This window comes from Leptonotus elevatus, chromosome 3 (assembly GCF_054856555.1).
Source record: "Leptonotus elevatus isolate MCC_2025b chromosome 3, RoL_Lele_1.0, whole genome shotgun sequence".
Taxonomy (NCBI): Eukaryota; Metazoa; Chordata; class Actinopteri; order Syngnathiformes; family Syngnathidae; genus Leptonotus; species Leptonotus elevatus.
The window spans coordinates 13,412,327-13,425,823 of record NC_141241.1 but is presented as its reverse complement, the minus strand read 5'-3'; the positions used below and the strand labels follow the sequence as shown (position 1 = coordinate 13,425,823).

The following is a 13,497-nucleotide window of genomic DNA, read 5'->3' as shown; positions in this document are numbered from 1 at the left end:
GGTGTAACACATTTAAAGCAGTAAAAAGGCACTAATGATGCTCACGAGATTGCCATTATGCCCAAGTCCGAGATACAAGGTGGCCCTTAGTTTAAGATAGTTTTGTTCCTACGGTAGGGATGTAACCACAAGTTAAACTCAAGCTGGAACGTGCGGTAGTCTATCATTAATTTAGCAGTTGGGTCAAAATGCATGGTAGATACTTGAATGGGAAAAAAAAACCTGCCATAAATTTAAAAAATATTAGTGGTAATGGTAACTGCACTTGCATTCTTGTGTCATGTGACCACGCATTAAGCTGATACACAAACAATTTCGTTATATGCGGTTCGTAACTTCAAAGTGTATGCTGGTACTAGCTGTGGGGGGAAATAAGGTGCCAATATAATTAAATGAATATTAGCCAAGGCCATGGAAAGATTATGGTTGTTTAATTTGACTTTGCTGGTCTGTGCTGAAGTCCTGCTTCCAAATGAACTCATGGCAGTATTGATCGCCTTGATTACAGCTGACGGAGCAGGTGTATATAGCCAGAGTCCCCCAGTCAATACTGGCACCTGTGGAGTCCACACGCAGACTGTTCAACAGCTGGGGCATCACCTTAAAAAGCGCACACAAAACCAAAGATGAGAATTGGAAAGGGGTCAATGAACAACTTTATCAACTTAAAAAAAGAGAAATAAACCTGAAACTCAAAAGTCCTCTTGGCACCACAGGTGCACGCTGGGATATCTATAACTGAAGGGATGTGCTGCGAAGAAACCCACAAAGGTGAGCCGCCCCGACTGTAGCGTAACACCTGTACGGACAGCAAAAACAAAACAAAACACTGTAGCCTTTTTCCTAACAACTGCAGTCATTGCAATGAGTTTAAAACCTGCTGCGGCTCAGGTGCAATCTTCTTTTTAAAGCGCTGGAACACTTTGTTGTCCTCAGTCTCATGCATAGCCATCTCCTCCAGGTCCGTCTCCGCTAGCACTAAAATAAAACACAAATACATCATTGTGGAATGTTAAAAATAGTTTTGCTTTATTTACACTACTGAACATAGTCACGGCTTGTGATGCAAAATGGTCACTCCACTTGTTTTGCTATTTCAGTTGATAAAAATAAATTAAATAAAACAAAACAAAAAATCAATGTCTGAACTTCCTTGTAAATTGATAGGCTAAGGTTGAAACTGCGCCACTCCAAGTCCTGTATTTAAGACAACAAACAATTAAATGCTCTTCCACTAGATGGCAGAAGATAGTTAAGCTGCGTATACACTAGTCATGCAAAATAATAATAAATTGCTATTTTCAGCTAAGCATGCCCAGATTACATACTGTTAAGTAAAATTTGAAAGTAAATGGAGATGAGATCATCATTAATTCAATATACTGTATAATTTTAGTGATATTTTTGTTTGGTAGCGTGCCATGAGATTTTTATTATATATATATATATGAGAGAGAGAGAGATTGTTTACTTTCTGCCAAGGAGGGACAGTCTGCACTGGTCTGAGTGGCGGCTGTCTCAACATCTCCTTCGGCGCCCTCGTCATTATCCTCCTCTTCCTCTTCCTCTGGCTCAGTTAAAAGCTCAAACTCCGGGAAGAGAAACGGAGAGGCCGCCGGTTCTGTACAGCCGCCGCACTCTTTCTTGTGCGTGTGCTTCCAGTGGAGCGTCTGATGGTGCTTCCCGCAGTATTTGACGGCATGGCAACGAGAGCAAGCTTTGCTGCCTGGACAACCGCACACCCAACACAATTTCACACCAGATGCGGGCAGCACGTTCTGGTTTGGATCCAAGTCACTGCGGGGTTCATCCTCTGAGGAGTAGAGGGCATCAAACATAAAGTTCTGTGAGCATTATAAAATGTGGTCTTACATTAATGATTATTAGTGCTCCCATAGACTCCAGTGATCGTTATACGTTTTGTCTGAGTTACTCACCAATTCGTTTTTGCACTCTTTTGTCTCGCTTCTTCTACAGTAATTGATGTGCTTCATTTGACAAATTGTAACTTACTGGTAACATTGTTTAAAATCATTCCACATTAAAAAAAAAAAAAAAAAAGTTTGACAGACAAATGCTTCCCAACATCTCCAAATGAGGAATTGTTCCTGAACACTATTTGTGGAAAATAATGGTACTATATTCTGATAAAGAAAATGTGCTTCAAACAAATGACCATTTATCATAACATTTATATCAGAAGCCAGGCCAAATTACATATTCAGCAAGCCAATATTCCGAAGTCGGCAGCTTTCCATCAATCCACAAACCTGGTGGTGGGTCGTATGAATAGAACTCATTCCTCCGAGCCAGCTGACTTCTAAAAACTACAAGTTAAGAGGAAATAATCATTACTTTGTGAGGTGATCATGCTGGCATGATTACTATCGTGTTCACATACCTTTCACACTGCGGCTGTCATTGTTAGTGAAGCACTCTGGAGTTTTACAACAAAACACAAAGAGGGTTCTGTGGAAACTTCTGCCCTGACCGGAGATTGGAGCGTATACCTGAATCACACGGGAAATTTGAATGAGAAGGGGGGTGTCACCATCAGTTGGTCGACCGCCGCCTCTAGGTTACTAACCTGCAACAGAAAAACCATCGGCAGACGGCATGTCTCGCACTCCAGTTTGTCCAGCGAGGGCGGGTCTCGCTGGCAAAGCCACGCTGGTTTGCCGCCGACTTTACTGGGGAACTGCGGCGAGCGGAGCCTCCAAGGCTCCGCGTGATCTACGAAACCCAAAACAACCTCAGTTGAAGACATGATGCCTATCTGCTATAATAAAAACTGTATGGGAGCGCTAGACCGGAAACATAGCGCTTGTCAACACATGTGTGGCCCTTTTGGAAGTACGACCGTGTAGAAACACTAGTCGGCATTGTTTTGGTTCCGCACTCAATGCTCTCGCTACCTTTTGATTTATTATTCTGACGCATACAATAAATATAAACCTGTAAAATGTGCCCCGAAAATATTAGCATGATTTTAGCCTTATCATGACGATAGCTATAAAGTTAGACAGTCCGCTAAACCAGTAGTTTTCGAACCTTTTTGTGGCCAAAGAAGGCCTTAAAGGATGTTCTTTTTATTGATGTTTCAAATAAATATTCATGACCTGTTTATTCATTTACACGAAGAAGCCGAACATTGCCAGTGGCATAATACCCATTTTAAGTTGCAATGGCAGTGATTTATTGACTTTTTGAAAACTTTTGATCTTTGCTTTCAAGAATATTTTGCAACGGATGATTTGTCTCAGGGGATGGCGCTACACCGGGGCGAGGGGATGTTGAAGCCTCCTAAAAAATCTGCGCAGCCCCAGTTTAAAAACTCCAGCATTTTATTTGATATTCTAAAAATACTGTACATTTAATTAATGATTTGCTCAGCCACCCTATATATTATTTTTTTTGCTCAACGTCCAGCATTTTGTATGCAACGTTGGTTGCTTTAATGTGCTCTATAAATAAAGTTGAGTTGAGTATGAGTCAAGTCCCCCCAGCACAACTCTAACTATCCCCACTAAACTCTTAAATCAAATTAATTAAAGTAGTATTCCACCTACTAGTGTTAAATATACCTGCACATTTAAAATGTGTCATCACATTTCTCAATATGGACTCAGCTGTGCAACAAAACAATCAAACAAACAAAAATATTAAAATAGCGAATGCAAATCAATTGATAGTTAACCTCTCTCTCTCTCTCTCTCTCTCTCTCTCTCTCTCTCTCTCTCTCTCTCTCTCTCTCTCTCTCTCTCTCTCTCTCTCTCTCTCTCTCTCTCTCTCTCCCTCTCTCTCGCTCACACACACTACAGTGATGTCATTTGAAGGGGAGTTTGGGGCTGTGGGTCGGACACTTTCATTGAATCTCTTCTCTTTCAAATGGACGCTGACTTTTCACGAAGCCACCATGTAGCTTATAACGGACACGCTGTCATTTCGCGACCAGGAGTAGTTGAAGCCGTGTTCGCCTAGTCATGGAAAGTTAAACAAAAAGTAGTGAACGCGTCCTCGCCCGGAAGATAGCAGAAAAATGGGCGAAGTGAAAAGCGGCCGTCGCCCCGGCACTTTTTCGTAGGGCGGCTCCATGTCCCCCTCCTCCTCGTGCCAGATGCCTCCGAAGACAGCACCGGTGTCTCCTGCTCCGCCCGTCCCGCCGAGGAGGCTCCGTGGTCGGGATGGGGGTTCGGGCAGGACGCGGCGAGCCGGAGGAGCGGAGAGGCGGGTGAAGTGTGTCCTGGTGGGAGACGGAGCTGTGGGCAAAACCAGCCTGGTGGTCAGCTACACGACCAACGGTTACCCCACCGAATATGTCCCCACTGCCTTTGACAACTTCTCGGGTAAGATCATGATGGCTCTTCGTCGTCTTTAACCTTCTTCACAAAATACACGTAGAGGAAAAAAACACTATTTACTGTCTTTATTTATAATGTGGAGTTTAATAGGTAGGTTAGGTGTTACTCTAAAGTCAGCGCCTCACCCATGATCCTCTCACCACACATCACTGAACTATTTTCCCCTCAGCGTGGAAATATTTTGAAGGTGCCGTGTGAATGTTAGTACTATTTGGTGTTTCATGCTGTGTAAAATGTGTGTGTTTGTGTGTGCAGCGGTGGTATCAGTGGACGGGCAGCCAGTCAAACTCCAACTCTGTGACACAGCTGGGCAGGTAATGGATCTCACACGCGCGTACACACACTTCCTGTTGCTTTATTTGTAATCAAGACAATGTCCTGACAGTGAGAGGAAAACCTCAATCCGTCTCCTTTGGTCCAAAGCCATTCTAAACTCATAGATTATCGTCTATTTTCCTGTCGTCCTATAATATTGTGTGAACATAACACAAAATACTGCACAAGATTTGAGGGTTGGTCTTTTCTCAGGACACCAGCTGATGATGTGTGCTTTTGCTAGGAAATAATTCCCTGGCTTGGCGTTTGCAGCTGTTTGCCTGACATCAAGTATCAAATGGCATCGTAGCATGCCAAGTATTCATCGTGATTAGCACAGAGAGGATCTACACTAATCTTCATTATCCTCCCTATCAATGGGATCCACCGTGACTATTGAATGGACAAAAAGAGAGGAGAAAAATGCGATTTTAGCAATGTTTATGTCAACATATTTGATCTTGAGTAGCAATAGACCACACTTTTTTTTCTCAAATACCAAAGGAGGAAGCTCATCATCGTCGTTATTTCCTCCATCTGTTCCTACGTCTTCCTCTCCTTGTCAAAACACCCCCAAAAGTACAATTGCACTCATGTGTGTCGCCCCTGTGTGACGCTGTGTGGGTGTCCCCTCCTCTGCAGGATGAGTTTGACAGGCTGCGTCCGCTCTGTTACACCAGCGCGGACGTCTTCCTGCTGTGCTTCAGCGTGGTCAGCCCAGTCTCCTTCCAGAACGTTCCCGAGAAGTGGATCGCCGAGATACGGCGGCACGCCCCCTTCGCGCCGCTCGTTCTTGTTGGGACTCAGTGCGACCTCAGAGAAGATGTCAAGGTTGGGCCGCTCTTCACTTAACTGCAATTGGTGAAATTGGGAAGTGAAATCAGTGTCCGTCAGTCTGTTAGTACTAACGGAATGACTCATAAGTTTTTTTCAGGGCCGATACCGATTATTAATAGTCAATGAGACAGATAAACGATATTTCAAGCTGATATTCATTTGCAAAAAAAAGATAAAATATTGGTGTTAAAATTTAAAATAACTTTGTTGAAAAATGCCATTAAATATGTTTGTCAAAATAACTTCTCAAATGTTCAACACTTTGAAGGGTTTTCTTTTCATTTTAAATATACAAAAAATAGACAGCTTTGTTGAAAAATTATAACAAAAATTCCAGGATCATCAGCATGTGTTAAGCTTAAGCAAGTAAATAGCTCTTCTACTGTAAAGTTTTCCAAAATTTCAACATAATTTCTTAATTTTTTTGTACTTTTTTTTTTTTAAGTGTAGGGATTTCCCAGTGTCATATTTTCATACATCATTATTTATAAAGTCAAGTGCAAATTTAAATGAAAAATCCCCTGTAGCTCACTGAGCTAATTTGGGGTTTTCGTCTGGGTTCGTAAAAGGTTTAAAAATTGTCTGAACATGTTCAAAATGTGTCTGTGAACATCTTACAAATCCTGAAGAAAACCCCAAATTTGCATTAGCCGCTCAGCGATTTACCAGCTTTATCGTCCTTCACATCCATAAAACATGCAGACAATCGGCCTGGTCGATAATCGGTCCATCCCTATTTTTCTCTACAGATCTTGATAGACCTGGCGAAGTACCGAGAGAGGCCGGTGGACCCAGCGGACGCTAGAGAATGTGCGGCTGAGATTGGTGCGGTGGCCTACGTGGAGTGCTCGTCGCTGACCCAGAAGAACTTGAAAGAAGTGTTTGACACGGCCATACTGGCCAGCCTGCAGAACCACAATTCCCAGAAGCGCTCGAGAGGCAAACAGAAACGGCGAACAAAGCAAATGCAGACGCCTGACAAGATGAAAAGTTTGTCCAAGTCGTGGTGGAGAAGGTACTGCTGTGTGGCGTGAAGCACTCCACATTGCTATCCTGGAGACAAACATGAGCTCTCTGGCCCGAGGAATGTTGATGGAAACCAAAGTTACATTTGTCTTATCACATGAGATATTTATGACCGAACTCCAGTCTCTCCCTACATGCACAGTAAAAACAACAGAACATTTGTGTCCTACAACTAACCCAATCAATGGGTGATCCAACTGCAGCATGAACCTTTTGTTGGGATGTCTATCTTGACCTGCTGGAGCAGCAGACAAAATGGTGGATGAGTCTGATTTAAACAAGAAGAGAAATATCATTGAAAATTCTCGTCCTCAATTTGAATGTGAAGAGATGAAGTCTCTTTCGTATCCTCTTTCAGCGTCTTGAGTTGCAACGTGCGATTACGTGGCGTTAGAGCTCAATCCGGTTATTTGATTAGTCAAACTGAAACTGGACATGTCTGGCGGTGATCCTACCAAATGGAAATTCTGGAAGTTGCAGCATTGGACCAGACCAAAGTAAGACACACAATTCCTGTAGACAACCTGAAGACGGTTGACATTTGGAAGAAGAAGAAAACAAAACAATAGTAAGATGCTAAAAGTGGTCGTGCTGAATAGAGTGAAAAGAAAAGAAAAGTCTTATACCGTAACAGGAAGTTAGTTGTTAACTCATTCATTGCCATTGACGGCTATAGACGTCAAAAATTCATTTGAACTATTTCTATTAGTTTAACATTTTTTCCACTTTTGTTAACAAGAGTGTGAAAACCTAGATTTTTTTGTTGTACATTTAGAAGAGATATAAAATGTGTGATTAATTGTGAGTTAACTAGTGAAATCACGCGATTAATTACAATTCAAAATTTTAATCGCCTGGCGCCCCAAATTTTTTATCATCTTTTCTTTCTTTTTTTAATTGTGTCAGGCGATTGAATTTTTTAATTGTTATTAATCACATGACTTCAATAATTAACTCACGATTAATCACACATTTTATATCTCTTCTAAATGTTTAATATATATATAAAAAAATTTTCTTCAGGTTTTCATACTCAAATTAACAAAAGTGGAAAACTAATAGTTCAAATGAATTTTTGATGTCCATAGCCGTCAATGGCAGTGAATGAGTTAAGTTGCATCTGTATCGAAGATCTTCACACTGGCGAAGATGACTGTAAATCTTCTGCTTGCTGGCACGCGCTTGACCGTGACTCTCATCCATTTCCCTGTTCAGATGTTTGTATTATCATGACATCACCACTCCAGTTGCCAGGTGCAGATTGTTGAGGTTTATCTGTTGGATTGTGGCACACTGTATGAACAAAAGTATGCAGACATTCCACAGGCGGGAAGTGAATATGAATGAAAATATGGAGTTAGTCCCTCATAACTGAAAGACTTTTACAAGATGTTGTGGAGTGTATCTCTGGGATTATACAGCTGTGAGATCAGCGATGTTGGACCTGAGAGAGGTTTGATTGGGTTATTTCCTTAAATTGTTCACACAAACTGTAATATAATTGTCCAAAGTGTCTTGGCATGATTGTTGAAGTTAAACTCAGAAGGAACTTAATTGTCTTCTGAATCCCAAATTGAGAAATTTAGTAACGCATTCACTGCCATTGACGGCTATAGACATCAAAAAATCATTTGAACTATTTCTGTAAGTTTTGCATTTTTTTTCTATTTTTGTTAACAAGAGTATGAAAACCTAGGAAAAAAATGTATTGTACGTTTAGAACAGATATCAAATTTGTGATTAATCGTGAGTTAACTATTAAAGTCATGCGATTAATTACAATTAAAAAAAAGTAATTGTCTGACGCCCCTAAATTTGTAATAATATTTTCTTTTTTGTTTGATTACTTAATTATTTAAACTCAAGATTAATCAAAAATGTTGTATCTGTTCTAAATGTACAATAAAAAAAATTCTAGGTTTTCATACCCTTGTGAACAAAAGTGGGGGGAAAATGTGAAACTAATAGAAATAGTTCAAATGAATTTTTGACGTCTATAGCCGTCAATGGCAGTGAATGAGTTAAGAATAAATACTCTTGTTTGTAGAGTGTGCCATCAACCATGTTTTAAGCAGAGGTGACTACTTCCCTGTAACTTCTTTTGCAGCCCGTTCAGCTTTATGTTGTAGCCAAAGATGGACTGAAACATTAAGTGTGCATCATCCACACCTAGTTTTTTGTGCATTGTTGTTACCAAAGTCAGGTCAAAAGTCTATAATTGTGTCTTTTCTCTAAGGTCTATTTGTAAAAACGGGTCTTTGTGTTTAGTGTGTCAGCATCAGAAGGGATAAGGGCGTGAGCAAGTTTGTATATGGAAAGATTTATAAGCGTGTTATTGAAAACACATGTAAGAAGGAGGCAAGCGTGACGACCTCAGAATATTGTTCATGTGTCCTTCTGCACAAATTAATTTAATATATTAAGATAGAGTAAAAAACGGTTTGCGTTTAATCCCATGTTTATAAACCCCATGATTTACTCAGTGTGAGAAAGGTTTATGAATTAGGTTTTAACTCATTCACTGCCATTGACGGCTATAAACGTCAACAATTAATTTGAACTATTTCTATTCGTTTAACATTTTTTTCCACTTTTGTTAACAAGAGTATGAAAACCTAGATTTTATTTATTGTACATTCAGAACAGATATAAAATTTGTGATTAATCATTAGTTAACTAGTTAAGTCATGTGATTAATTAGTTACAATAACAAAAATGTAATCGCCTGTCACCCCAAATTTGTATTCTATTTTAAAAAATGAATTTATGGCAGTGAATGAGTTAATCAGCGACATAAAAAAAAAAGTGCCTATGAAACGTTTTCTGTAACAAGCCAACAAGTTTGGTCACAAGACGTAAATCAATATTGACAAAACCAAGTTTCGATTTCAGTATCAAGCTGTGATTGTATCATTGGAATTGTTTGGTCATTCAGATGTTCCAGCTGCCAGTGAATGGCTCCTCTGTGTCCATCCTGATAGCGATACATTGTTTGTCGGCGGGGAAAGGGCGCACAAAGAGGCCTGTCTTGCAGTTTATGTGCAGACTCGCAGGGTGACGACACATGGAAGTAGGCCAAAGGTCACGAGGACCCTCATGCTGGTTGACGGTTTTCCTTGTCAGCTTTTTCCAGCTTTACTCTGATTTTAAAGATGAGAGAAAGATCTGTAATCATTCATATGGATTCTATGGTCATTTTAGATTGTTTATACCTGATGATTTTTTTTTTGCCATTTACTGTAATCAACCAAGAAAACAAATGTTCATGTTCGTGTGACCAGATGTTGGTTTTAAACCTCTTGTCGCCAGCCCCATTGTTTTGTCCCGCTTTAACTCAGATCCTGTCCCCGGCGTCCCAGGTTATTTTCAAGTCAAGCGTGTGTATGTCAATCACACAGTTGTCATCGCAATTCATATGACACATCTAATCACATCTCATCGCTAACAGGCATGTTTTCATCATGTTGGATCGAGAATTACTTCCTGCTTCTGTGTCTAAAAAACATGGGAAATGTAGTCCAACTAGCCTAACGCGGCGGTCGCCGGCATATTTCTAATGTTATCATGTGGCACCACCGCAAAGTAAACGGCACAGCCAGCTTCCAATAGACGCCAGGACCGAGATAATAAGTTGGATAATGGTGAGGGCATTGATTTGTTTAGCATTGTTGAACTGTTAACCAAGACAGCTTTTAGCATTAGCTAAAGCAATAATACAACCACCGGTAAACAGATTGACTTGCAATTAAAATAATGGTGAGAATTAATTGTATATTTGATTGAAAGTTCATGTTCCTCACTACCCTTTTTAGAAAAGCTATTTGACAGCTTTGCTATTTATGGTAAGTTAAGCAAATGTCCTATGATGGGCTGTGTGATCCACTTGAACTATGTGTGATTGCTCTCTGACTCATAATATGGATTATGAATCATAAACTTGAACACAATATCCCTTTTTTGTTTCATTTGTTGCTGTTTTTATATATATATATATATATATAATACCTAATAATACAATACAATACTCTTGACCTTATTAACTCATTCACTGCCATGACCTATAATTCATTTTAACTATTTCTATTAGTTTAACTTTTTTTTCCACTTTTGTTAACGAGTATGAAAATCTACGGGGGGGAATTATTGTACATTTAGAACAGATATAAAATTTGTGACTAGTGAAGTCATGCAATTAATTACAATTTTAAAAAAATTATCGCCCGACGCCCCTAATTTTTAATAATATTTTCTTTATTTTGATCACGTCGGGTGATTAAAATTTTTAATTGTAATTTTTTTTTCTTAAATTGTATTTTTATTTTTTTTATTGTAATTAATCGTAGAACTTCAATAGTTAAATCATGATTAATTACACATTTTATATCTGTTCAAAATGTACAATAAAAAAATTCTAGGTTTTTATATTCTTGTTAACAAAAGTGGGAACATTTTTAAACCAATAGAAATAGTACAAATTAATTTTTGACGTCTATAGCCGTCAATGGCAGTGAATGAGTTCATACATAAGCAGACCGCCTAGACGGACGTATACATGTACTATATGTAAAAAAAAATCGTCATGTAAGTGGTAACAAATATAACCTGCTGCTGTGGTTGTTTGATACCATTGTGTCGAGCCGGGCTCCAATCAAATAGGACGTTTGTACATCAATTTTATACTTGGACATTTGCTTTAATACTTAGTTTAGAGTCTCTGTACATGTACTGTATGTGTGTGTTGCACATATAAGTCTGCACTTGGAATGATTTACTAGTACATGACTTCCTTACTTCTGTGATTATTTCAGTTTACGAGTTTACTCGTATGGTAAATAAAACAGGCGTGTGACGCAAACAGGTTTTTTTTCCTCCCAAAGCTGAACCCGAACCCTGTACATGTGATTGATGTAATGTTTTGGTTTTTGGGCTTTGTGATAACCAAGCAGAACAACAGCCGTGATGTACTCAGCTGATGCACATCAGGAGAGCGGAGACATGTTTTTTTTTTTGTGTGAAGCATACACACAATTTCTCCATCTCCCAGCCAGATCATGTCAACATTGGCTGCTGCCAGAGCCCTCAGCAAGTTATGCAAGCGCTTTATTTCGAAAGATGTCATGTGACACTCGCCTAGTGGCTCTTTTCTTGGGTGCGGCGTGACAACGAGCTGCAAATGAATTCTGCCTGGGAGTCAACCTGGTCACTCGGCTTTGCAGTGACGTTGTTGTGGTTAGATGAGATGTTCAAGTTTTGAAGCTGGACAATTAGGCTGTTTCACATTTTATAAGATTATTTATAAGTCATAAGATTCGAGCCGGGACAACCAACGGCAGCCAGGAATAAATCCTGCAGTTGTGACGTTTGTGGAGTCTTACTGGAATATTATTTATAAATATAACTAAATAGTCATGGGTTGCTCATGTTATGTTTCATAATTGTATAGTGCCTTTATGGCAGGATTAAAGTTTGACAGCAATGCCGCGGCAAAACGTCTCCGTAAGTCACCACTGGTTGTGTTGCTAATGACCTCCCGGTGGTCATTTTTGACATAATAAAGTAGCAAATAGAAGGGCACGCACAAACAATGCAAAATCCATATGTAGAGGAGAGGAACCTGGCAGGGGAACATGCAGCATTGTTTCCCCCCATAGCAATCATAATAACCGTAATTGCCCCCCTGACGACAATCCTTTTCAAAGACTTTTCATCAGTAATGTCACTACAAAAAGTGCCCATAAATTTACACATTTTTATTTTTATTATTTTTTTTATTATAATTATTTTTTCTGGAGGACTTTACATCTTGAATACTTAAGGACTTAGTTATCAATTGCGTGTTTTTTGTTCTTTTGGACATCAAACTGTGGAAAATGTGTGCTATCCAAACAACACAAAACAATTTCATTTCCACAGAGAAACGAGAAACAGATGCATGTCAGAAATTTACATTTTTGTTTTGGTGTTTATTACTGCAATATGTCACTTGTGCACATACACACAAAAAGGAAACGTGCGTGTTTGTAGCCTGTGTTTATTGCAAACAGTGACGACAGTTCAGAAGAAGTAATTCAATGGCAACTTTTTAGGTCAACTATAGACTGAACTAGTTTGCATATCTATGTGTGCATGATTTTAACTGCTCATTTTGTGGTCACAATGTTGATTTATATGAGTGATTTGCACCCTCCCAAAAAAAATATAAATTCACAATAATATTATCTGCACAATACTTTCCTCATTAAGCAAAGTGTTTCGCAAATATTTATTTTAATTACATAGATTCAACACTGAGAAATAGCTATTGCCTGCGCCCACTCTCTAAAAATAGATAGCATGAAATAAAATAATTTCAATCTTATCATCATCAGTAGTTATGTGGGTTAGCATTGGATCATTCAGAAATCATCAGGGAACTTCTGGAGTCAGTTGGCTGCACTGAGAGAAAAGGGGGTGAAAGGGGGGTCAGTTTTTTATTTGTTAAAAAAAAAGTTTAAAATTATGCATACATTTTATTCCCTTCACAATTGTGTCCCACTTGGTGTTGAATCTTCACACAAAAAAAAGCAAATTTTGTATCGTTAAGTTTGAAGCCTGGAATGCGGCAAAGTCAAAAAGTTCTAATACTTTCGCAAGGCACTGTATAATGATGGCGGAGTAACTACACACAACCTGCCTCTCTGACAGTGTGAAGAAGTAAGAATATAAGTACAAAGAATAAAAAGGAAAAATGTTATGTAACAAACACGCATGCACCATTTGAGAGCATATATCTGAATGGCATCATTGAAATCCTCTGCGGGCCACGGGAGGCCAAAATGCACTCATTTATTTTTCTGTATACAGTATTTGATGATAATTATGACTGTGGGGGCAATATTTCATTTGCTAATTTGATGTAAAAAAAAATAATAATAATAATCCCGTTACATTCAGTCCCGTTATTCAAATGAGACTTTCT

At 39.1% G+C, this 13,497-nt stretch overlaps 2 protein-coding genes across 2 annotated transcripts; one reads left to right on the top strand and one right to left on the bottom strand.

Annotated features, from left to right (window-relative positions):
* Positions 1-410: 410 nt before the first annotated feature.
* pdcd2 (programmed cell death 2) lies at positions 411-2,839 on the bottom strand. Its single transcript, XM_086070824.1, has 7 exons — positions 2,588-2,839; positions 2,402-2,510; positions 2,271-2,327; positions 1,472-1,813; positions 878-978; positions 686-799; positions 411-600 (listed from the first exon to the last, which is right to left on the bottom strand). The coding sequence occupies exons 1-7, from the start codon at positions 2,765-2,767 to the stop codon at positions 421-423; spliced, it is 1,083 nt and encodes a 360-aa protein (XP_085926950.1). The 5' UTR covers positions 2,768-2,839; the 3' UTR covers positions 411-420.
* Positions 2,840-3,817: 978 nt separating this feature from the next.
* On the top strand, positions 3,818-10,570 carry rhoua (ras homolog family member Ua). The gene is made up of 4 exons (XM_086070523.1): positions 3,818-4,346; positions 4,617-4,675; positions 5,319-5,507; positions 6,263-10,570. Exons 1-4 carry the CDS (start codon positions 4,094-4,096, stop codon positions 6,545-6,547), a joined length of 786 nt encoding a protein of 261 aa, XP_085926649.1. The 5' UTR covers positions 3,818-4,093; the 3' UTR covers positions 6,548-10,570.
* Positions 10,571-13,497: the final 2,927 nt, after the last annotated feature.

Bases quoted from the DNA above. Each gene is read 5' to 3' on its own strand.
- pdcd2 (XM_086070824.1), bottom strand. From the start codon at position 2,767: ATGTCTTCAACTGAGGTTGTTTTGGGTTTCGTAGATCACGCGGAGCCT. The intron at 2,511-2,587 runs GTTAGTAACCTA...CGTGTGATTCAG, and splicing joins CGATGGTTTTTCTGTTGCAG to GTATACGCTCCAATCTCCGG. The intron at 1,814-2,270 runs GTTTGTGGATTG...TCTACTCCTCAG, and splicing joins TTCATACGACCCACCACCAG to AGGATGAACCCCGCAGTGAC.
- rhoua (XM_086070523.1), top strand. From the start codon at position 4,094: ATGTCCCCCTCCTCCTCGTGCCAGATGCCTCCGAAGACAGCACCGGTG. The intron at 4,347-4,616 runs GTAAGATCATGA...TTGTGTGTGCAG, and splicing joins TGCCTTTGACAACTTCTCGG to CGGTGGTATCAGTGGACGGG. The intron at 5,508-6,262 runs GTTGGGCCGCTC...TTTTCTCTACAG, and splicing joins ACCTCAGAGAAGATGTCAAG to ATCTTGATAGACCTGGCGAA.